At 41.4% G+C, this 25,780-nt stretch overlaps 1 protein-coding gene across 5 annotated transcripts in view; it reads right to left on the bottom strand.

The window, feature by feature from the left end:
* ASPH (aspartate beta-hydroxylase) overlaps nucleotides 1-23,086 on the bottom strand; it is a 201,467-nt gene extending 178,381 nt beyond the window's left edge. For all 5 annotated transcript variants that reach the window (XM_053661029.1, XM_053661030.1, XM_053661031.1 and 2 more), the window contains exon 1: nucleotides 22,724-23,086. In XM_053661029.1, the coding sequence (XP_053517004.1) occupies nucleotides 22,724-22,856 (133 nt within the window). In that variant the 5' untranslated portion in view covers nucleotides 22,857-23,086. The remainder of the gene's footprint in view (nucleotides 1-22,723) is intronic.
* Between the last annotated feature and the right edge of the window lie 2,694 nt (nucleotides 23,087-25,780).

Genomic DNA, 25,780 nt, shown 5'->3' with positions numbered 1-25,780 from the left:
ACATGGCCACCAGGCAAGGGACACAGGCCAGACAACTGTAACCTGCTCTCTCGGGGACTACCAGCAATCACTGCTGCTAAATATTCTGTCTTCTCATGCTCCAAAAATGCCATGGCCTCTTACTTCCCACAGGAAACAGAACCATCAGCAGTGTCTTGACTGTGCACTGCCAACCCACAAGGCTACACTCACGTGCATTCACTTTCTGCTTACCACCTAGTTAACCCACCCACCCCTTCCTCCTCGGCTTCCTTATGCTCAGCACCTTTTCACTCTCCTAGGTCACGGGCCTCACTACGTCGCCCCTCAACCCCATGCTCTGACTTTCTTCTTCCCAACACAGATGAAATTCTCCACAAAGCTGTTAAGTCACTGCTTTTATTTTCTAACTGTCCGTTCACTCCTTACAACCGTAGGTTGCAATCTGGCTTCTGCACATGGCTCCAATGTAGCAGTGGCTCAAATGTCATATCGATGACTTCCATGCCCTTAAACCCAACGGAAAATTTCAGTCCTCATCTCGCTTGCCCTCTCAGGAGAATTGTCCCTCCTTCTAAAACATTCACTGCCCTTGACTTTCATGATTTCAGAATCATCACGTGTGGTCCACATTTCTGGACTAATTTTCAATCTCCTGGACCAGCACATTCTCCCCTAGTTAATTTTTAAACATGGAAATTCTATATGAATTCCACAGATTTCAAGGAAACTGCCTGATCCTGTGCCACCTCCCTAGCTGACTGCAGGTGCCTCCTATACAGCTTACGCGACTTTGTATGCCCTTCGAGCACCAAGCCCATGTATTTGTCTACTCAAACCCCGCGTGAATGACTGAAGGAAACCTCACACTCAGCCTCTGTGCACACTAACCCACGACCCTTCCCCTCTCCTCTCCAGTTTCTAAATCTCAGGAAGACTTCCATCAAGACAATGGCTTAAACCAAAAACCTGGAACTCAGCCTGGAGCCCATCTCCCAGGTCAGAGCTTCTCCATCAGGCTGTTGCAAATGGGTTACCACTGTGCCAAAATGTGACCTCCCTCAGCACCTGGCACGTCCCTGTCTGTTTACCCCAGTACGATGTTTTCACACAGCATTCGTGTGCGCTGTGATATGAAAAGCTGGGAAATCCTGCCCAGAAGCAGCTGCGTTTCTGCCTCTCTACTGTGACCATCCAAACCCAAGTTATCATCCTCTCTCCTAGGCTACTACGGTACCTTAACATAACCTTTATTGTTCCACACAGCAGCCGGAATATTTTTAGGTGATTATATTACTATCCTGTTTTTTTTTAATCTCTCAATAGCTTCACACTATTCTCAGAAAAAAAAATAAAAACCTTCACTGTGGCTGGTAACACTCTACTTGACATGACCCCAGCCTACTGCTCTGGCGTTAATTTGGGGTCATTTCCCCTAGTTGTGTATATTCCAGACATGAACACACACACACACACACACACACACACAAACCAAAAATTCACCAGGCTCATTCTTGTCTCAGCATCTCTGCACAGGCCGTTCCCTCTTCTTGGGATGTCAACACACAGCTCCACCACTTGCTCCCCGCACCCCCAACACACAGCTATCTCCTGCTCACTCTGCTTAAACCCCACCTCTTTAAGGAAGGCTTCCCATACTCCGGTGAGAGCATATTAGAAAATGCTCTTCTACAGTACTCCCTCATGGTGTTATTCCATTGATAATTTGTTTGTAATCTCTTTCTACCTCCACGATGCAAGTTTCATAAAGCCAGGGACTGAGTCTGCTTGTTCACAACTGTACACTTGTCTTGCACCTGGTAGAAATCCAACAGACATTTGCTAAATAAGTAAATTTCCTCTCAAATCCTTGATACTAAGGGAGTAATCTCTTCCTGCTAATGCTCCAGAAATAAGGGAGCAAAGTTTAGTCCAACGAATGCCAGGTCGCTTCAGGACGCCTCATCTTCATGAATTTAATTATCCTAAAACTAATTCATAGCAGGAAAACATTGACAAATAGTCAAGACAAAATATCAAGAAAGAAACCCAATGGTTCCCAAGCACTTTAGAATTTAGTGAAATAAAACTGAGGGAGTCATTTCCATTCACATCAGTGTAAGTAATATGAGCAATACCTACCAATATCAGCTCCCAGATTTGTTGGGAAACTTATCATCCTTTGGAAGCCCGAGATGACGGACTACTGAAGCAGCACCTATGTTTGCATCACCACTGGCTCACTGCAGGAGAGAAGAGCTGAGCCCAGAACATGGGTCCACCAACCCCGCCTTGTGAGCCCACGATGTACCAAAGCTGCACCGGTAAAATCCTGAACAACATCAATGCTGGCTGACTCCAACAGCTAGTTTCTCATGCCAGGCCTAATGAGTTAGTTCTTTAAACATAACGATTCCTCCCTACAGAGCATTCAGAAGAGGGAAAACAGTCTCAAAAGAAAAATCATTTCTTGGCTAGCCAAGCATGTGGCTGTGTGGGTAACAGCTACCAGTGTGATGTTCAACATGAGACAGTCTCCTGCTGCACTGGGAGCAGCAAAAGTATACAGTGAGTTACCATGGCCAACCAGAAACTCAGGCAGTGAGCTGTTAAAACAAAAATGTTCTATTTTTACATCTAAAATCAGTAACAAAAAAGCCTAGCCCTACTTGTAACTCTAACTCCACTGCAATAAACTAGGTCACAAAGCCCTTATGCATGACCGAGACTGATTTGCAGCCGGGCCCCCGAAGGATTTTTGAATTAAGCCACTGAGACAGCAAAAGAGACATGGCCTTCCACCCCCACCAGTTCCCACTTTCTAAGGCAAAAGAAAGCAGCATTCACAATGCACCCACCATGAGTGCAAATGGGGAGGGGCAGAGTGGGATAGGAAAGTGTCAGCACAAAATATACAGAAAATTCACGTGTAAATTATAAAACATACACAAGTTACAGGCCAATAAACAAGTTGATGTCATTTACACAGTACATTCTGGGGGCAGCCAACAACCTTTTGCTAAATAATAATGAAGCTGATAGCAGAAATAAGTGAAAAGCAAGAATGGCTGCAACTGAAAACTGCGTAGTAAACAATTAACTTTGCCCAAAGAGGTGTGGCTTTTGCCCTTACCTTTTTGGAGGCGATCTCTAGGTCCCTGAATGTCCTGCCTGATAGGAGAGACTCTGTATGTCTGGAGCCTTTGGCCACTGGCCTAAGAATATAACTTATGATAAGGTCTGGGGGCAGACTGTTACAGACCCTGATCTCTGCAGGAACTGAAGACTCGAGGTCAGCCATGCTGCTGAGCAGCAGCTGAGAGAACTGGGGAGAAACGGCTGCAGAGAAAAGGTGACTGCTACCAAGCAGCATGCACTCCTGGTGAGATGTCAGCTTCCCACGGACCACAGTGGGCAGCAGTAGAGCACTCGGGTTTGTACCATCTTGACAGCATCTTACTCAGAAAGGTTAACTACCAGGCAAGGGACACCCAGGAGCCAGAGGGTGGGGTATTCCGCAGGAGTAGATGCCCAGGAGGGTTGGAAGGCGTGGTCCTTATCAGGCCTCCAGAGAACTCACAAAGGAGGCCTGTTGGTGCCTGTCATTTGCAGGCAACCATGGACAGTTATCAACCAGCAGAGGAGACTCTGACAGGGCAGAGGTGGCAGAGGACTTTCCCTCTTGACCTCTCCCTTGCCCCAGTACCCCTGACAAGCTAGAGTCTAGCAGAGGCAAGGTGGACACTGTCCCAAAGTGCCCACTCAGAGAATACAACCACTCCCTCCCTGAGGCAGGCCCTCCTTCCTGCCTTGCTTCTAATGGGGGACAAGAAATTTTGCAACAGCAATGAGATCAGAGTTAAATCAGACAGATGTTTAGAAATGGAGAGTGACTAGGCTGTGAAGAATCCATGCCAGAGACGATCAAGAGTCTCTGCCACCCAGAGGCTCATCTGGTCCAACTAAGCACACTGACTGACAGGAGGAAAACGAAGCCTCCTGTCAATACCCCGTCAGATACAGACTGCTGAATAAAACCGCCTTCGAGATGTGGCTGCAAACATCAGGCTGAACCATAAAAAACGGTCAGTAGTTGACCATTTCGGCCAACAAAAAAATGGCTATTTCATAGGATTTAAACAAGCACTATTTAATTATAAAAATTTCCAAACACACAACAAAGCTGAAAGAATATTACAGATACTATCACTTACATTCTACCATTAACATTATAATGCCTATGGCCTTCTACTCATTTGTCTCTTCCATCCAATAATCCATTTCTTATATGTATATAAACCCATTTATATATATATATAATCCATTTCTTTAATATATATATGTACATATATAATACATTTAAAAATAAATTGTGGACATTAGTACACTCCCCCTAAGTACTTCAGCTTCTATATCATAAACTACACCCTAATTTTTCTTTATCAGTTTTATTTTTAAAATGTAAATGAAATGAAATGCTCTAATTTTAAGATGCATATTCCCTGAGTTTTCACAAACAAATACAGCATGCAACCCACATCCTGAAGGCTGCCCCATGGTTCTGATTGGACTTCACTGTAGGTAAGTTCTGCCTGTTCTTGCAACTCATAAAAATGGCATCACACAGTATGTGCTTGTTTGTGAGGCTTCTCTCCCTCAGCTTTCTGTTCCTGAGAACCATGTAAGTTATGAATAGTAGGAGTTCGTTCTTTTCTGTTGCTGTGTAGTATTACATCGTATGAATACATCATGCACATCAGAGTGTATTCACTTCCTTGTTAGTAAAAAGCTGGATTCTTTCTCATTTTAGATTACTATAAATAAAGCGACTCAAAATATTCTTCTATAAGAGTATTGCTAGCATATTAAAAATATGTGCTTGCATTTCTCTTGGGTAAATACCTAGGGTTGAAATTGCTAGGTCATAGGGCACATGTACGTTTAATATTACAAGAAACTGCCAGACCTTTTTCCCAAAGTGGTTCTACCATTTTATATACCCACTAGGGAATGTGTGAGAGTTCTTTTGTTCTATAATCTTGTCAGCACTTGGTGGTGTCAATCTTCTTAATTTTAGCCACTCTGGTGAGTATGCAATTGTAGCTCCCCGTGTTTTAACTTACATTCCCCTGAGGACCAACATGTGAGCACTTTTATCAAGTGTTTATTGACCATTTTTTAATATTGTTTTGTGAACTGTCTATTCAAATTTTTTTGTACCTGCACCTATTTCTATTGCTTTACTTGAATTGCAGTTCTTCGTATTTCCCAGACACCTGCTCTTTAACAGATATACCCATTACAAACTTTCTCCCAGGCACTGCCTTCCCTATTCAGTTTCTTAAAGCAGCTTTTGGTGGGCACAGGTTTTTAATTTTGAAGATGTTTATGTATTAATTTTCTATGTTTTAAAACATATCACCAAGTTGGAAAGTGTTACTTAAGCCTAATAGGATTTCCATGCTCACATTCTGAAAGGTGACACCTCTTTCAGCCTCTGGCACAGCCACTGATCTGTGATGCACAGTCACCACCGGAAGCCGGTGATGGCTCCACACTGTGCAGTGAAAAGGAAGGTCATGAACTCCAAGGCCCGTACACAAACTAAGTGTCTACCAGTGTGGGTGCCACAGAGAGTAAGACCAAGAGGAAAAACCATTTTAGGAAATACTTTCCTTAGCTATGAGAACTCACGAAAATTTCTAAGCCAGTTATTTTCCCCTCAAATTCAACTGGATGGAACCTAATTCTTCTGCCAGAAGAGCCCTGCCAACTCCTGGACCCTTGACTTCTTTCAAGATGTAGTTCATTTGTGTTTGTATACGTATGTGTCTCTCCCACTTTTCATGACTCACAAATTTAAATTACTAGACTGTTGTAATGAGAAGAAATAAAGAAACTCCTTTGTATGATTTTCACCCTATCCACCTTATAAAATCTTTTAAAAAGTCACAAAAAGCAATATACATATTTTAGAGGAAAAGTATATAGTTTACCTGTGAGACTTTGTGGAGAAAAATTTAATTTAATAAAAAAATGCTTATTGTGAGACAGACATCAAAAATGCAATGGTGGGTTGGAAGATCAGTTTAAAAAACATTATTAAAATAAATCAGGAAAATTTGAATGTGGACTTGATATTAGGTATGACTAGTGCAGCAGCATTAAATCTCCTGAGCATGCTAATGGTTACATTGGAGCACATCCTTGTTCTTAGAAAAAACAACCTGAAGAATTCAAGGGTAAAGTATCATGATTTAACTTTCAAGTGATTCAGCGCAAAATGAATAGATAAAAAAGTAGTGTATGTGTCTAGAGAGAAAAATAGAAGGCAAACATATCAAAATATTAATAATTGGTAAATCAAATAGCCTTCCTTGTAACTGGATTGAGGGTTTGATTTTTTTCCAAATTAAAAAGTTTGGATGAAACATTTCCAGGCCCATCTAAAGAGTTGGATACACTAGATGGAAAGGGCCAAGAATCTAGAATATTAAAAGCTCCCAGTTTAATTTATGAGTGTCTTCTAGGTAAGTAGAAAAATTTTTTAAATGTAAAGCTTTAAGAATTAAGGATGCTCCTGGAAACAACTAAAGAAACTGAATACAGATTGCATTTGGATAAGACCAATGTTAAATCTCCTGGGTTTGGGAACTCTATTGTCGTCACGTAGGAGAACGTCCTTGTCCTTATGACATACATAGAAAAGTAGGCAAGTGAGTTAAACTGTCACAATGATGACAACTGATGTCTACAGAGTTCCAGAGAGAGAAAGGTGGATACACACGAAAAGAAAGCGGATGCGGCAAACTACTGACAGTGCGTAAATCCAGGTGAACATTATACACAAGTCTCTCAATGGACAAGTCTTTTCACTCTTATGAAGGTTTGAAAGTCTCAAAGCAAAAAACTGGAAAAATGTAAAAATAAAAATAAAATTCAATGGGCTTTAAAAAAATAGAAGTGAAGAAGCAAGTCCTAAACCCAGCAGTAATGAAAGAAAAAAAAACAAAACATCACATTAGCCTTTGGTCTCAAACTTATTAAAAAGCAAATGGAAAATTCTCCACTTGATGTCTCCTTCACACAGCTTGTGCTCATGTACCAGGTCCGTCCAGAAAAAGTCCAGCCATTGTTAACACAATGAGAACAATCTGTACGACACCAATGCAACCTGGCAGCCAAGGAGAGTTGACTGGAATGTGTGAACATGACGACTTCCACTGTACAAGTCAGTGGAAGGGGTAGACACCGTAGAGTGAGCATGTGTACTGTGTGGCCACCCCATTCGAAATGACTGAGTGAGTAGAGCAAGGAATCTGCATCAGATTTTGTGTTAGGCTTGAACATTCCTCTCTGGAAACTATTTGGATGATTCAGAAGGCTGCAGCTATGGGCAACTGGTGGTTGGCAGCTTCATCATGACAACATGCCCACTCATGCATCACATCTGTTGCAGAGTTTTTTGGAGAAACATCAAATCATCCAGGTAACTCAGCCCCCCCTATAGCCCAGATTTTTTACCCTGCATCTTCTGGCTTTTCCCAAAACTAAAATGACCTTTGAGTAGGAAAAAATTTCAGACCATTAATGAGATTCAGGAAAATACAATGGGGCAACTGATGGTGGTTGGGAGAACTGTGTGAGGTCCCAAGATGCCTACTTTGAAGGGGACTGAGGTGTCATTGTGCTGTGTACAATGTCTCTTGTACGTTGTTTTGCCTTTAATTAATGTCTTTATTTTTCATAGTACATGGCTGGATATTTTCTGTACAGACTTCATATTTCCATCTGCTTGGTGGCCATCTTCCATGGGATGCCCTGATTTTCACCTCAGTTTTTCCTGAGAGAATAAATCTAACTCTTCTACCACTGGGAAGCCATTCAAACACTTGGAGAGGGTAACGTCCCCTAGGAGGACTCTTCAGTCCAGACCAGCTATCCCCAGGGTTTTCACAACTCCCTCACATTATGCTTAACACACCCTCAGCCCAAGGGCCTCATTTGAAGGCTCACTCACTCTGAGCAGCCTCCATCACTGCCCCCTAACACGCAGCCCCTACACTGAGACCACAATTTCCAATGCAGCTCGCCTGACCCAGGGGGATTTCCTGGTCAGGATCACTCTGGTCTCTAATAGCCACATCATGCAGGCAACTCCCTCTGAGACTGCAAGCACTTAAAAAACCAAACAAACAAAAATACTAGGCCTTGTGAAAAAAACAGATCTACTACTTCACGCCTCTCCCAGCTTATCTTCAACAGCGAGTTCCTTTTGCAAAGTGCTAACCCTGTTCAAGTCCACCTTCCCAGACAGGCCAGTCTTGTGCACCATGGGTCTTTCCCTCTGGCCCCACTGGTCCCTCACAGCTTTGTGCCACCCACACATTTAATAAGCACAACTGGCCAAGCCTCTCTTGCAGCCGACCTGACACCATTAAATCAGCACTCCGTGGGCAGAGCTCTGCAGTCAACAGTGAGTCAAGCCAGATCACGTGACCAATGTTTCGCCATCTCAGGCACAGGGGGATTTTCAGAGATGGTTTTCTAAATACCTTGAAGTAAGGAAAAACTACCTTGCACCCCGATCACTTAGTCTAGAAGGCTTCTCTAAGTGCATAGTTTTTGCTTTTGTTTCTTAAATATACTTGCATTCCTTACTGTCTTTTCTAGGTATGAAAACATAATTTTTAATTCTAGAATTTGCCTAGTGTTGTAATGAGACATCGGTTTCCAGTTGCCCTGGGTCTACCTTTCTTTCCTTTACTAAAATTGGGCCCTGTGTCCCTCTAGTGTCTTTGCCACCTCTTCTAACTTTCTCACTTTCCCAAAGATTAACCCCCTCAGGAAACGTTCGTTGGGGCTGTAGTTCTGAGTCTGCAAAGCCTCGGCTCCTCCTCAGTTGGTTTTTGCCTCTACTCCTTGACCATGCACACCTCACTCACTCCACAAACACTTACTGCTCTACAGCCCCCACACAGGACAGTGACGTCCCCAGAGGCTGGTGCCAGACGTTTGTGCCATCTGTATTCCTTCCTCGTTGGACACAAGGCCTGGAGTAAGCCCTCATTAACCTCACTGGACAGTGACATGGTACTCCCATAAAAATCTAAAATGTACGTATAAACTGGAGGGGGGGCACCTAAATTGTAAAGCGAACCTAAAATACAGGGAGTATTTTAAAAACAAACCAAACCACACAAGGGTGAGGTCCGGCTAGTCCGGGATGAGGGACAGGAATGCACAGGAGAGGTACTGATTGAACTTCATGGACTTGGCCGCCCCAACCCACACCCCAAGTGTGTGTGCTCTTCCTCCCAACCCCACCCTTTTGAAACCAAAGCAACGGTTATTGTCACCACACACTCAGAGATGGTGCCTGACCCTACTCCCTGCCTCCCTCTGCTCTGAACACCCTCCACAACCTCTCCCTCAGCACCAGCCTCCGTGACTGCACCCCCTCTTTCCCCCAGATGAGGTCACCCAGAACAAAAGTCACGGAGCACACCCCTGTCCTGCACTGACACGGTTGCAAATGCTGGTGTCTTGACTATGTCCTGGAACAACCTGGTCTGCTTCTAAAGCAGACTAGGAGTGGGACCCGGAAGATCTGAACACCTAAAACAGCTGAAGTCGCACAGCTTCCTGCAAGCGGTAGAGAAGCTCAAGTTCCGGCAGCAAGTACACTTTACAGGTGCTGGCACGGCGGGCCCTCCCCCATGTCTGCGGTTAAACATTTTTAATACCAACCTGAGTAAAAGTACTGTGCTAAACAGAACACTCCTGTCAACATACAAGCCAGATCAGCAAAACAAAATGCGTTCAGCTCTATAAGCCAGTGATAAAAATCACAGGGTGGTAAATTGTAAATGGCTTCCCCAGTTTTTCACGTATACCTGATTATTCATTCACTCAACTCTTAAAACTCCTACTGTGTGCTACAGCAATGAACAAGGAAGGCCATCTACATTATACCCAGTGGGGGAGAAAACCAAATTCACTTTGGTTTCATTAGGATAAAAGGTGTATAGGACAATACAGATTTAAATAATCATTTGGGAAGAATCAAAATCTTATATTTTAAAGATATAGCATTTAAGGTATAATCTGCTCCAAATTCTTCTTTATAAAGGTTACCACTGTTCACTTCACAGTTTCATATTTTTCTATCAAAATTGGTCAATCTTAGGTCTTAAGTCAAAAAGGAAATACCATTCTTACAAAGGAATTTTAAAAGCCAAAACCAAAAAAAAAGAGAATATTTTAGCAGTATTACAGTACTCACATAAACAAGTTTAGCCTATTTTTGAGTCCTATTTAAAAATAAAGAGGAAAATCGAAATCTTGTAAGCAGGGTATTTCCAATTTCATAAAATACAGAATAAAATGTCTGTTTCCACCCAAACTCCTTTGCAATCAGAATGAACCATGAATGAGATTATGAGGAATGCCTCTCATGGCTTCAGAATAGCTTCCTATAGCTGTAACTCCAAAAGCTACTGTGTTGAAATAACTCGCACAGAGCCTAACCAGTATCTAGTAAAGGGCTCGATCTATTTAAAAATTTCTACACCAATGAAGTATACACATTCCTAATAATTTTACTGTTTGCTTCTTTAGCTTGGACACTTATAAACATCAATAAGACTTTCTGATCTGCGTTCTGGCCCATAACATAAACCTAAAAAGTCTACCATGCAACACACACCTTTTGAGCACTTGTTACAGTCAAAGTCTAGAAGACACAAAAAAACAGCCCCTAACCTCACTGCCCTTTTGGTCTACTAGAGGGAAAACTTTTTACCCATATTTGTTCATTCCAATATTCGCTGAGTACCTACTAAGTCCAGATAATTATTTAAGCACTAGAGATAAAAAGAAAACAAAGCATGGTGTTTACTAGATCAAACATAATGAGGAACTATCCGAACCCCTAGTTCAGCCTGATGGTACTTTGTTGTCTAATATCATGAAGGAACCTGTAAATGAATGAGGATGCTAAAATAGCAATATGCAGAGGGTGCTATATATAGGAGCCCACACTGGGGGCGGGGGAGGAAAAAAGATCAGTCTACAGGAAGATAACGAAGGGAGAGGAATGAAGAGCTGGTGAAGGAGCTAAATCTTGAAGGATACACAGGAGTCACACAGGGGAAAAGAAAGTGAGAAGCTGTCCTGAAAAAGAAACAGCACGTGCAAATACAGAGACTACAGAAAGTGATTTACTATGATTCAATTAATATAAACAGAAAGAGAGGGAGAGAGGGGGGCGGAGTATGGCTAAGGAGGGTAAAAGAAGCAAGACCATGAAGGCCTCCTAGATCAAACTGAGGGATTTAAAATCTATCTTGAGTACCTGGGTGTTCAAATAAGGAAGGGCACGTGATCAAATTTCCACTTTATAAAAACCGTGTGACAGAAGGATGAAACAGGACCAGTTATGAGAATCTAAAATGCTCAACTACAGTGCCTTCACAGTGGAAACTGGGACCTACACTCTTCTGAATTTTCCTAAATCCATGAGCTTTGACAAATTAAACTTCCATTTCTTCATCTACAAAAAGAGAATTTAGAGAATTACTATGAGAATTAAATGTAAAAATATAAAAACATACACAATCTCTGACATACAGTTAGCACTCAACAAGCGGTAGTTAATATTTTTCCTATCATTATTATTATATGTTAAGTCTATAGCTCAGGAGCACTTTAGAATCGGGAGCCATCAATAGTTAATAGTTATGAAGAGTGTGTAGCATGGGATCAAAGCAGGGCCAAGCACAGAATCCTGGGAAGACTATCCTTTAGGGAGCAGATAAAGCAGAAGAACAAGAGCCCAGCAGATTTAGGGTCAAGGTAGTCTTTGTTGACTCTGGCCAGAAAGACCGGAAGTACAAGTGAAAAGAAAGTGAGCCCACATTAATCATTTGTATTATTTCACTGGGTAGGGTAGGCAGATTAGGAAGAGGTTTTTGTTTTGTTTTAGATTATGTGAGAAAGACTAAAAACAGAGATGCGAGGGGGTGCAGAAGAGTTGTTGGGGAGAAGGTATGTATGGCTCACAGTCCCTGACAAAGTGATGTTCACTTAGAATAACACCCGGAGAGGCTCAGGATTTCTTGCCTAGCCTTTGCTTTTCCTCTTAGGTAGGTGAAGACCCAAAGGTCCATAACAGCTGCGAATGCCAACATTTTCTATTCTCACTGTGGTACTTGCTCGTCTCCACTTACCACCCTAGCGGGGCCTCTTCAGGCTAAAGAAAGAGGAGGGGCTTTACCAAACTACACATTAAAGACACACCTCACCAGCACAACCGTTCACGTCCAAATGAGAGCAATATCTCTTCATGATTCTCAACTGCATTGGCCTTGGCCACCAGTCTAGGTTCTAGACCCTGTCTGCCCACTAGCGGGGTAATCAGCCTCATGTCAGTTATCTCCCAACTCACAGGCCAGTCACCCTCCAGCACACAAGAGAGGAGCAACTCCTGAAGGACATTCTCTGATTTCCTCTTGCAATGGGAAGAAGTCATTGGTCAACACTGAGTGGGAAGCAGTAAGGCACTGAGCTCAAGGAGTTGAAGACTGAACTCACTGGTTGTGAAAACATGGGTCAACATCAACTGAGAACACAAAGACAGACTGCAAGGCTTTGTTGAGGGACCAGCTCAGGGAGATCTGGAATGTGCACAGTTTTATGTTTATTCCAAGTCAGTTCTTACTTCAGCTGGTGAACTGTGCTCTATCTTACTCAATCTCACTCTATTCTTATGCAATCATCTCACTGATCCCAAGAGAACTCTAAAACTTGGCTTGGGACTTATTAACACAAATAATGCCTTACCTCTGGGAAAATGAAATGAAATAAATTCAAGTTGCTCATCAGCTTTGCAACTTCATTATACATGATTTCACCTTAAAAATGTCCTTGCTCTATACAGAGCCCATCAGTAACTGTGTCTTAGACCTAGGTCAGTCACCCTGGGCCCCCAGGTGTACTTATTTACTGATCATATCTAAATAGACCGAGCAGCTGAACCCCACAAAATGATCAAATAAATCCAGAAGTTCCAGAAAACAAGTACTGCGTTTTATTCGTGAAGAGAGTCAGTTCAACTCTGAATAAAGCAAGGCACCTGGTGTTAGTCACAGCCACGGGAGAATAAAGGAGGTCACCCAGCCACGTCAATCCAACCCGACTACTAGTACTCGAGGGCTTCCATTCTCACAGATGTTAGGAGAGCCAGTCTAGTTTATAAAGACTTATCATTTCAATAAACCCTGAAAACACTGTTGTGTCTAAAATCTAGCTATGATGTAAAGAAGCTATACTTGGTGATTTTAAAAATAATTTTACTGTCCTGCAAAGGTAATAGCTACATTCTGTTTTCAAGAGTTGAAGCTAAAACTGTAAACAACTTTGGACAGTAAGTTTGAAAATTCAAAGGCAGAAGCAAATAATACATCCTCAATAAATGTAACGTCCTGGCTGGTGTAGCTCAGTGGATTGAGCGCGGGCCTGCGAACCAGACAATCGCGGTTCAATTCCCAGTCCGGGCACATGCCTGGGTTGCAAACCAGTTCCCTGCAGGCCAGTTCCCAGCAGGGGACGCACAAAAGGCAACCATACATTGATGTTTCTCTCCCTCTCTCCTTCCCTTCCCCTCTAAAGATAAATAAATAAAATATTTAAAATAATAATAATAAATGTAACGTGCCTGAGAAGAAACAAAAATGTAACTTAGCCAACCTGACTCAAGAAGAAAGACAGGACTTAAATGGTCATATAAATGTTTAAACTGTGAAGCAGTGCCCCCTCCTCTTTACTCCATGTCCTCTGTAACGGGGGCAAATAACAAAAAGGTTCAAAGGGGTTATGCCAAATAACTAATCGTATAAGGCTACCCCACAAAAATAAAGAAAGAAGAAATCTTCCTAAATTCATTTATGTGGCTAATATGACCTTGATAACAAAACCAGCAAGAAAATTACAGGTCAGTTTTACTTATGAATATATTAACAAAACTAATCCAATAATATTGAGAAATATGTAATATCACATGGCTGCATTTTTCCCAGAAATGGAAGAGTGAGTTTAAATTAGGATGTCTGTTATTATAAATTATAATCCACCCATGCACAGTACTAACCATCACTGAAAGGAAGGGGCACAAGGGAAGAAGAAGAAAAACAGGAGGAGAAGGGAAGGAAAAGAAAGGAAATTATGGAGCCACATCCATCATGAACACAGATGCAAAACTGCTGACAAAATATTAGCAACTATGCCCTGGCTGGGTGGCTCAGTGGACTGCGTGCTGGCCTGCAAGCCAAAGGGTCACCGGTTCGATTCCCAGTCAGGGCACATGCCTGGGTTGTGGGCCAGGTTCCCAGGAGCGGGTGTGCGAGAAGCAACCACACTTGGATGTTTCCCTCTCTCCCTCCTTTCCCCTGTTTCTAAAAATAAGTAAATAAAATAATAAAATAAAAATGTTAACAAATAAAGCACTGTATAAAAAAGATACTTCATCATGACCAAGTGAGGCTTATGAATGCAAGGCAATTTAACATTCAAAGCATCAATAAGTACAATCTACCATATTAACAATGTAAAGATGAAAAGCCACATGGTCATTTTGATTAGAGAAAAAACAGCTGATGAAATTCTCAACCTAGAAATACAAAGGAACTCCCCCAATCCTAAAGAAATATAAAACACAAAATAAACATCAACAGTAAAAATATTTGTACTTCCAAAGATATGTTAAGAAAATGAAAAGGTTAGTAACAGACTGGAAGACCTATTTGTAATATTTATCTGCAAATAACCTCTAACCAGAACATATGGAAAGTGTAGAAAAATAACACAAAGACAAAAAGCCAACAAAGATGGATGAAAGAGCTAAACAGAATGTTTGCACAGGAAGATAATATTTATGGCCAATAAGCACAAGAAAAAGGATATGACAGTATTAGTCACAGAATTTTAAACTATAATGAGAAGCCACAAAACCTACAGCAGAATGGCTAAAAATAAGAAGACTGACAACACCAAATGTTAGTACAGATGTAAAACAACTTACTACACACTGTGGATGAGAGTGTAAAATATATTTATTTATATCTTAAAAATCTAAAAATTTTTGTTCAACAAAATACACCACAAAATATGACAATGTGATAAAAAAGAAAAATAAAGAATATGACAATGTGAACAATCAGACAGGAAAAGCCCTTTACCACAAAAATACTCAAAAGGTTCAGGATACAGAAAAAAAAGCCTACAAATAAAAAATAAAAATACAAAAAAGGAACAGAAAAATAAGCAAAATATATGAAGAGGCAATTCACAGAAAAGGAACCATGAATGGCTATTCTCACTAGTAAGTTCAAAGGTGACCAGGAAAGTTCAAGTTTAAACCACAATGTACTACTTCACACCCAGTAAACTTGCAAACAGTAAACCTTCCCTAGCTGCAGCTCCCCAGCTCTATTCATTGTGGGCAGGAATGAGAAGTGATATAACCACTTTGGGGTTAAGAAAATCGTAATATCTAGTAAAGTTCAGTATGTGTGTTTGCTGTGCCCCAACAATTCCCATCCTGAATCATGCTCTAGAAACAGTGCAGGAGATAGACCAGTAGTATAAGAGTGTTCATGGCAGCAGTTTGGGGGGAAAAAAACCAAGTCGACTGTTCTTTCACAACAGGATGGGCTAAACACAAAACAGTATGTTCCTACAGAGAAGAACTATCTATACAGGGGTGGGCTGAAGTAGGTTTACATCATACAAATAAATAATGCAGTAATTAACAAGTAATAATCCAAGAACAAACTGTGTTTTGCACACTTACAACTACAAACCTACTTTTGCCCACCCTGCATGAAAATGGAGAGCCAGAGTTTGGTAGAACTCAAGTAAGTAGGGTCAAACTCATATGCCAAGGGTGAGCCAATTCGCAAAACTGTCAACATGTGCTAAATAAATAGACATATATTTCTATACACAGGGATATTTCCTAAGCAGTTTTTGCATATATTGCTTTTAACAGTAGACTTTACATGAACGAATAGAAAATACATGTGTAGCATAACATTATGTAATATTACTTGTGTTTCTAACATCATATATTATAAAAGCATGAGGATGCCTTGATTAAGGCATGATTATCACAAAATGTGTAACAGTGGCTGGGAAGAGAGAACACAGGAGAGAAGGAACCAAGAATTTGGCAACATTTTATTTCTTCACCTGTAGGGTGGATATAAGCGGGTATTCATTGTATTACTCTTACACCTATTTCTAGATCATAAGTATGTACTCTTTTCATAGAGTTTTAACGAGAAGCACATAGAAATATTAGCATTCTAGAAGTCAGAGAGGTGACTCACTGGAAAAAGGCATGGAATAATTTCTAAAAACTCAGGGACAAATATCTTCTTTACACTGATTTGATTCGAAATATGGGAAGGTAAAATTAATGTTATTCTTTCAAATAAACCATTTACAACACGGATTTTTCTTTTTGTGTAAGAAAAAAAATCTAACTGCTCCTAAGTAAAATTTACATGTGAACCTAAGATCAAAAAGTCTTTCCATCGTACCATTTCAGGGAAAATTGAAATTTAAAACAGGGTGTGAAAGATGTGGCAGAAATCGTGTATATTGGGCAGGATAATAAACAAGAAGCAGAAGTCGGAGACAGAACAGAACAACAGAAGAGCAGTGAATCTGCAAATGGAATGGCAGAAAAGGCTGCCAAACTTCTATACAATATGAGAAAAGGTAGTTACACAATACTGGTTTTAGGCTAAAATTATTTTATCAAACAATATTCTCATGGTAAAATTAAGACTGATACCGGCTGCTTTCCACACAGAACGGGTTAAATCTGTAGGCAAACAGGAGGAAGAGAAGCGCTGGCATCGCTCCAAGTCCAGCAACAGTGGCTTCCACTCTGCTCTAACTGGACGCCCCCTCCAATGTCCTGGGCCCTGTTTCATGCATTAACTACGAAACAGCACAGAGAGCATCTGGGATCGATGATGACAGTCACGCTGCACCCAGAATGGCCAGGCAGGTCACATGGAACTCGCAATAGGGCCAAGGAACAGCCCTGATCCTGCAAAAGATCTTATGTAACTATTTTTTAAAAAGATTTATTCACCAAGTGAGCTCAAAAGTTGCTTTGAGTCTAACAGGTTACCTACAGCAAATTAGTCCTCAGGCATTACCTGATCAGAACTAAATTATCTTCAGTGGTTTAAAAGGTACCCATATCAGTTAAAGGCAACAAAGATGCAGCCCTTAAAAACAAGTATTAAATGAAGATCAAATGCCTAAAGCACCCTCAATGCAGAAAAACAAAGTAAATAAAAATAATAACGACTCACAAGAAAAGACCATTTTGGCTCCCAGTACTACCAGCAGAGTGAGAAAGTTAACAAGGTAAAAGCACTGGGCTCTAGAATGTACATCTCCAGAGGCGCACTGGGACGAAGAGAAGGAAAACAGAACCTCATCTCCAGTTCTCTAATACAAACAGCCAGAACTGTAGGACCAAACTCCAGACCTGCGTACCCCCGACAGAGAGGACCTGCACATGCACAGTGCTAAGCAGACTCTGGACGGCGGGCACTGAAACACGGGGGAGCCCGGGCAACCCCAAGGTTCCCTAGGCTTCCCCCAAAGGTACGACTACACTGTAGACAGGTTCTATGTACACACAGGTTTTAGTTAAGGGAAGTTAAATTTAAAAATGGGTTTGCTCGTTTGTTTGTTTTGTACCTTGATAAAGAACAGCGATTTCCAACCTGTGTGCTGTGGCACACCAGTGTGCTGAAAGAACTTTTAAAACATGCGATACCTGACTATTTAGTCAGAGGCACTGACCTCTTTTCCCTTAGATTGTTAAAGTTAAAAAAAAATGACAACAGCCAACACAACAATAGGCATTGGTGTGAATGAATCAAAATCATACCTATTTTTGGTCAGATTGGCAGAAAAATACATTTTTGGTGTGCCACAGAATTTTAGTAATTAGCTTCTTCGTGCCATGAGATGAAAAAGGTTGAATCGGTGGTACAGAATGAGGACAAACCACTTAGAAGATGCAGAAGTATCCAAGACACAGACTAAGTTGCATAGTTTCATGACATTAAAACAGTGTTCTGGAAGAGCATCAGAAAGACTGAAATGTATCTGAGCTCTAGTAAAATAAAATAATGTTACAAACCTCCAACGGATTAGAGGGTAAATCAGCAACTTGAAGGCCGACAGGCAAATGGGATACTTCCACACTCCAAGAAGGAAACAGAAATGTGTCTAGAGGCACTCAAAGCCACAGTATCAAAAACGACCTCCAGAACATCCATTTACTTAAAACGCGGATGCTACAGAATACTATAACAAAACATGACTTTTTAAACAATTATCTAAAAATTACAAGCATGCAATTAATGGCCTGCTCAGTTCTATTATCCTTATAGTCTTCAAATGTTTGGACTCTTAGATTAAAAATACCTTAAGGAAAACATCTAAAGACAGAGAGGCACATAAAATTGGTTTTAGAGCTGTCTTAACTCTGAAAGGAAAAAAGAGAGTAATTCTTCCATTTAAGGAGACCGACATTAGAGAGTTTTTAATGACTTGCCACACAGTTCTTAGATATGAATCCAGGTCAACACTCTCTCCCAAATTACACTGCCTTTCTAAAGAAATTTTTTTAAAAGTTTACTCTATTGGGACCAGAGAGGGGTTAAATGCCATCCTCACTCAAAATTAGGAGGAGAGCCCACATAAGCCTCTATCAAAGTTGCTCTACTGGTAATCAACAAAAAAATGAAAACCTCTCCTTTTCTAGTCATCTCTCAGAGATACAGGATTTTAAAACAAGGCTAACATATAGCTCTTTCCTTCTATTTCCTAAACCCAGTGCAGGTTAATATGATTCGTCTTTTTTAAACGTTTTCGCACATTTGCTCAGAACCTTGGTTAGTAGTTGCTTTCGTGGGACCTGGCTGGGGGGACAGAGTGCCGCTCCACTGAACACACTGAACACGAAGCAGTGCACGTTCTTATAGTGGAATAATTGTGGCCTTCCTGTCTTTTCATTCCGGAATGACCCACGGAGGACTGGGCAATGGGCCCTGAGAGTGGGCAAAGCAAATGGGATTTCACCCAGGCCTGGTCATTCAAAGGAAGCCAGAAAGCAATCAGCAGTGTATCATATTCGTCAGTTACTTAGTAGCCTAAGAGATACTAAAAGTAAAAAACAAAAACATTTCAAAATGATCAATATCCAACAAATGAATCTGCACATGCATACATTTTGCCGATAGTGTACGAATGCATTTAATTCTACAAAAGAGGAGCCTAAATAAGCAAGGCTGTTAGGGACAAACTGTTACTATTAAATTTCAAAGTATGCTGTTGAAGACTTTGAGAGCAGTGGCTAAAAGTTTTTCAGTAGTTGTCCATCGATAGTTTTGAGTATGAATAGGACTGATTAAATTTCAAAAAAAAAAATAAATAATCGGTGTTATATAATCCCAAACTTCAGATTGGAGGAAATAATATTCTACAGTGACACCTACTGGTAAAGGGTGGTGGAGCAGCATGATGCTATTAGATAAAATATAACAAATGCTACATCCCTGTAGCATATTAGACGTGACAGGTAAAGACTGAATGACAATCAGAAGGGAAAAGCTAAATAAACAGAAACATTACACACCAATGTCTGTATACTACAAAATAAGCACAAAGGACATTGTGATCCTTGATAACCAAAGATTTCAAATCAATAAATCTGAAAGAGGTTTCCTCAGGCCCCAACTGGCTATACAAGTCAATTTTTTATATGCAAGTTAAAGATCCAATTCACTCACAATATTTTAAGGAGTAAAACTGAAACGGGTAAAATTGAGCTTTATGGGAAACTAGACATTTTAGTACTTTTCAATTTAAGTTAAGCAAAATGAAAAGCATACACTTGCTTTACAAATCAAAGTGTTACAAAAATCCCCAGAGTTTCAGTTTCCAGATACTGTTTTTCAACACGCCCCTCTTTTCCCTAAAACACATGCTTCAAAAGACTGGGTCCTTTTTACCCCATACTTTTATACAACAGTGAAGCAATAAAAATGCTGAATGTGACCAATATCATCATCAGCTTCAGAGTCTCAATGCAAAACATTAAAAAAAAAAAAAAAGCAAAACATCTCACTATTTGAGCACTTGCACTTCTCCAACTACACTTTTCAAATGTACTATTTCGAACATAGTTTTAGGGCCCCAGGAAATTTAATTGATCAAATGACAAAAGCACATTTTTCCTAAATAACTAGTTATACTGTGCCAAAGAGAGACCCAGAAGGAAGCTTAAAAAATAATCTACCTCAACTCCAAGACTCTCAAAAAATCTTGCAAATTAGACAATCTAAAATGCAAGCATTGTCGTATAATAAATGAATGACAGAAAACCTGAGTTTTAGTCTTGGATCTCCCATTAACTAGTTGGGTTTTTAAGAACATCACAATTTTTTATGAATTAGACAACTTCTCTGGACTTTAATCCCCTCATCTCTAAGATTAGAGAGAGGACAGTAAGCCCACTGCTAAAATGTCTTTGGCTTCTATGACTTCTCCAGCAGATGGGAAAGGTTTGGGCATCAAATGTCTATACTTCAATGACCCAAAAAAGCAGAGCAACAAAAGAGAAGTTGGCTTTATCTTTCGGGTCTATCATGCTACAAGAAAACAATATAAATAAAATCACACTGTCAGCACTGCCGTGTAACTTTCTGACTGAAAGAATCCTCATTTCCATTTCCAGTGCCTTCCATCTGGCACATGACCAGAACTCAGTATTTACTGAAAAAAATAATGCCTGCAGAAAAAGACTATTCATTATGTAACATGCAAGACTCCAATACCAACTCTTTAAACGCTTTCAGGCTTTTTTATTTGCATTGTTTTTATGTAATAGTCGTACTTTTTAATACATTCTCTTTCACATACTATGTCTGTTTTGTGACAATTATGGAATCAATATGTAAAATGCTTAGAAGGCTGTAGATCTTCAAATATGGGTAGAGGTTGCCCTACAATGCCTGAAAATGAAAATCAGAATACATTCATTTGGGTCATAACGTTTCCTAAATTTATTAACTGCCTATTAAAACGGGTTCAGTTATCAGTTCAGTTCAGTGGGGGTGGAAACACAATACATACAGATTTCCCAATAGTAATTCTCACCAGTAACAGGCCATATAAAGTGACTTCCTCAGGTGCAATCAGTCCTCTCAACTCATGACTGAAAACGGCTTTTTAAAAAATGAAATAAAGATGTGCTTCCTTCGTAAATAGCTACAGAAAAACTGAAAACAAACTGACACCCAAGTTTTGTTCACCAGACTTCTCTGTTGGTGCATGAGCCACACAATGTCTCTTCTCATTTATTACCTTGGAAAAGAGTGGCCAGAGCTACCGGAGACAGTTCATCTACTCTTTGGCCTGTAAGTCACTGACCAGCACTGGAGGACAAGTGACAAACGTATACAAAGTTTTTCTTAAGTTATTATCAGTGATTTGAATGTCAAGCTGTCTTTTTTCCACTGCCAACACAAATACTAGTTCTCAGAATGTAAATGTGTGCAATAACTTTAATTGCACCACTTAAATGTATTCATTCATTCACTGATCAAATATTTATTGAGCACCTATTAAGGGCCAGGAATATTCTAGGAGCTGTGAATAGAAATAAACAAGAGGAGGGAGTAAAATAGGAAGATAATACACATGAAAATAAATTGATGACTTCAGATAGTAATAACTGCTATAAACAAAGAGTTCTTTGAAGTAGGGATATGGTTATCTGATTTATTTTCTTGATAAATATGAATACATTACATGTAGACCTCAGGACACAGAGTCTACTCTAAATTATTTCAAATGATCATTTTTAAAAGTCTGCAGCTCACAGCCAATACACATGTGTATTGCAGTTTCAATATCCGAGGAGTTAAAGGAAGTATAATTGAAACCGAGAACCACTGAAATATGAGATGAAACAGATTTAAAACATCTGCTCTCTCTCTGGTGGGTAAACACATAGTGTAGAAAGGTAAGACTTAAACACACACACACACAATGGGGAAAAAGTAGAGAAGCTCGCCCGGTATTCTATGGAATTCCGTAATAGTTTAAAAGCAACTACAAGGCATGTTAAGAAAGCTACATTAAGGCAAAAATATTTAAAATTGCCAAGAATAATCAAACCACTCCCCCCACATACACTCCACACCCCCCACAGATTATCCTTTGAGTTGCTCTTAAAAGAGGTTGATTTGGCAGGAATTTATTTTCTCTGACTTTGGCTCATTTCCAAACTCCCTAATATATGCAAGGCAAAGGTAAATTGTTTCTCTCACTCCCATCTTCAGCCCCATGGAAAACCAAGAAAGTCTCGATCAATAACCTCCACCTCGGCTGTGCCCTGCAGGGATCAATCAAATAGGGGCTCCCCCGCACCACCAACCCGAGGCCGAGGACCCTGATCACCGGGCCCCTCCAGTCTGCCCGCCAGGCCCACCAAGCGCGGACTCTGCCCACGCCAACAGGAGGAGGAAGGCAGAGGATGGAAGAGATGCACGGAGGAACCTGGAGAGAGAGGACAGGAACGCCCGCAGTCCGGACCGCACCCCTGGGGCCAGTCCCGTATCCTCCCCGCCGCAGGGTCTCTCACCTCTCCGGGCCCCAGGGCTGCTGCTGCCACCGCTGCTACTGCTCGAGCCACTATTGCTGCTGCTGCTGCTGCTGCTGTTGTTGCTGCTGCTGTTGCCGCCGCCACCGCCCTTAGCATTCTTACGTGGAGCCATCGCGCGCACCTCTGGAGCAGGCGAGGGGCGTAGGACCCCCTCAGTGCGTGGAGAACCAGGGGTTGCGGGAGCCGCTGACGGCGGCGGGCGCTGTGGCGTGTGCGAGCAGCGGCTCCTATAGCAGCCCCTGCACCTCAGCACCTCCCGCTGCGCGCTGGGAGACTTTCGATCGCGTGCCGGCTGCGCGTACCCGACCCTCTATTGCGCCGAACCCTTTGACTCCCTCCAGAGGCCGGAGCAAGACTCAGCGGCCCTTTAGGCCACGCCCCTTTCCAGCCTAGTCCCGCCTCCTCCCCGCCCAGCAAGACTGAGTGATGGGGGTTAGAACCTATCACAAGGGAATTCTATGATGGGGTGGAATCCTGCTGCACTTCCCCTCCCCCTGCAGACTTGGGGCTGTTCTGGCACGACGTAGCAGCCAGTAAGCGCGAGACGCTTGCAACTTTCCAAGCATTCCCGGTCCGTTGGAACGTGGCAAACGTGGAAGCCGAGAGGGCTCTCGCGAGTGTTGGAGGACCCCGCAGATCGGGCAGGGGCGGGGCTCGGGGGTGGTTCTGGGGCCGGCAAACACGTGTGCAGCGTCGGGACTGAGCGCACCGCAGCTCGGTTTTCGTAGGGAATTCGTTCACGTCCCGCTTCCTTCTGCGTCCACACGCCAAGGAATGCAGCCCTGCTTCTTGCGAAAGAGATGCGTTTCTTGTCAGTGTTAATATTAAGACATATCTGAAATGGTGATGTCAGTAGTTCAATGCTTAAGCAATACACAGTGATAGGTTCCATTTTAAAGCATGACTTCATTTTGTTTATGCCATCAGTGTTTTCAGAGAATCATAGTTAAGCGATGAACATGTACATGTAAAATAAAAAGTTCATTTTCTTGTACTGGATGGCACCGTCTACCTGAAATTTATCCCTGCCAGGCTATGCCTACATTCATCTTTTTTTGATGCCCCACCCATGGGTCCCCTATACAGTCACAGTCTATGAGCCTGTTCTTCCTCTGAATTCTACATGTTACCTAAAAAATATCTGGGCCTATGGATGAACCAAACCGGGACCTGAAGTCAGGAACATTTTCATCTTTGTGTCTACGATCGCCAACAATGTCTGGTGCATAAGAGACAAACAGAAATGTTTGGTGATTTGATGCATTTTTGGTAACTTATTAAGACCTTCCCCTAATTCTTGACCATGTTTCAGATAACCTCTCTGGAGTGTCTCACCAGGGCTCAGGACCCAGATACAGCGGTTACAGTGCAGCATCTGGTTTTATTTCTTTTCTTCAGCCCCAGCACCCCGCCCCCATTGCCCAGTACCCCAGGCCACCTTCTCTTCTGCTGTGAATGGCTCAGCACCACTGGTTGTGTTGCATAATGGGGAGAAGGCCTCTCTCTCCTTTTTATGAAATAATATTAGTTATTAAGATAAAGCATAGGCAGGGAGGCTCATAGAGTTTTTACTGAAGTGGCTCTTTGTTTTTATCAAACAGCATCTCCTACTTCCATACATCCTTTCTCCCAATTGGACCCCCTTTCAGTGGGAGGTGGGGGAACTGGGCTAAGAGAAATCTAAGTGATAGTATTTAATATAAAATAATGAGAGCTAAGCTGAGAAACACAATGCTCAAGATCACAGAACTTCTAAATTATCACAAAATCCTCTTGTTGTGTCCATTTGCAGGGATGAAGTAACTGAGGCCCAAGGAGATTAAACCAAGTATCTGAGGTCACAGAACTGGTAAGTGAAAGAGCAAGGATATGAACTCGATCCATCTGGCTCCAGTTTCCATGGTCCAAATTTTTTTTCAGGACAAGGCTTGGTTTTGAACAGAGAATGTCTCACCTGGCTCCCTCTTCTCTTAGTAGATGTCTCCCTGGAGCCCCATCGGTGCTCCCTGCGAAGATAGGTCTGAAGCGTAATGGTGGATGCTTAGCAAAGTCCACCGGTCTGAGGAAACCAAGTTTCTTTGATAACTAACTGCAAAATGCTCTGAAGTGATGCTCTGCCTCTGCATTTTCAGAAAGCAAATCTAGGAACATTGACAGGTACACTGCTGTGTATCTTTGGCAGTGCCAGATCAAAATAGAGGCTTTGTAAATACAGAGCACAGGAAGTGAGAGGTTACCTGACTTCCTCCTCGTACCACAAGAAAACAGCTACAATGACATTTATCAGTATTACACAAAGGTATAACAGTGCTTACGGCATCAGATACTATTGGCTATCTATACAGTTTAGTGTGAGGGAGAAAATTTCCCCAAGATAAGTATCAATATTATACATCTTACATCTCTGTTCATACTTCCCTCTTTATGAGAATTCAAAAACACAAAACTTACCTTAGATCCATGAACTTCTGACATAAGTCTTTTTCTCAGAATTGGGGTAGGGTTAGGGTTAGGTTGCCAAAGTATCCTTGAAATTAAGCGAAAGGCCAACTATTCCTACTAGCCTAACCTCATTTCTGTGATTTCTGAGTAAGCTACAATTGAACCCTTGGTGAAGTGATGTGAAAAGGACCATAAAGACAGAACTTAACTAGGACAATGTGTTAAAATACTACTTTAATGGAGCTTTTAAACTGGGCCGAATGTGCCTTTCAGATATTGCCATAAACTTTCCATTGCTTTTACAGGGATTTGCAAGTCAGAACTGGAGGACAAGATTTGTCCTAGTTTTGTGCGTGTGTGTATTGACCCTTCAACCTCCAGTCAAATGCTTTCTAAATTAGGTATTTCTGGATTATTTATACCCACTAGAATACTGTTTTAAAGTCGCATTTTTAATCTGCTTCCTAGAAAGTGCTTCTTATTTACATGCTGTCTTCCTAATGTGAAATGTTATTATTGCAAACTAAAGGTATTTCCTCGTCCTTTATTTACTGCCACAATGGGAAAAAAATAAATTTCAACTGCTTGTGATTC

This window comes from Artibeus jamaicensis, unplaced genomic scaffold (genome assembly GCF_021234435.1).
Source record: "Artibeus jamaicensis isolate MK-2021 breed Jamaican fruit bat unplaced genomic scaffold, CSHL_Jam_final scaffold_916, whole genome shotgun sequence".
Taxonomy (NCBI): Eukaryota; Metazoa; Chordata; class Mammalia; order Chiroptera; family Phyllostomidae; genus Artibeus; species Artibeus jamaicensis.
Note: the sequence above shows the minus strand (reverse complement) of the source record. Positions and strands in the feature narration are given on the sequence as shown.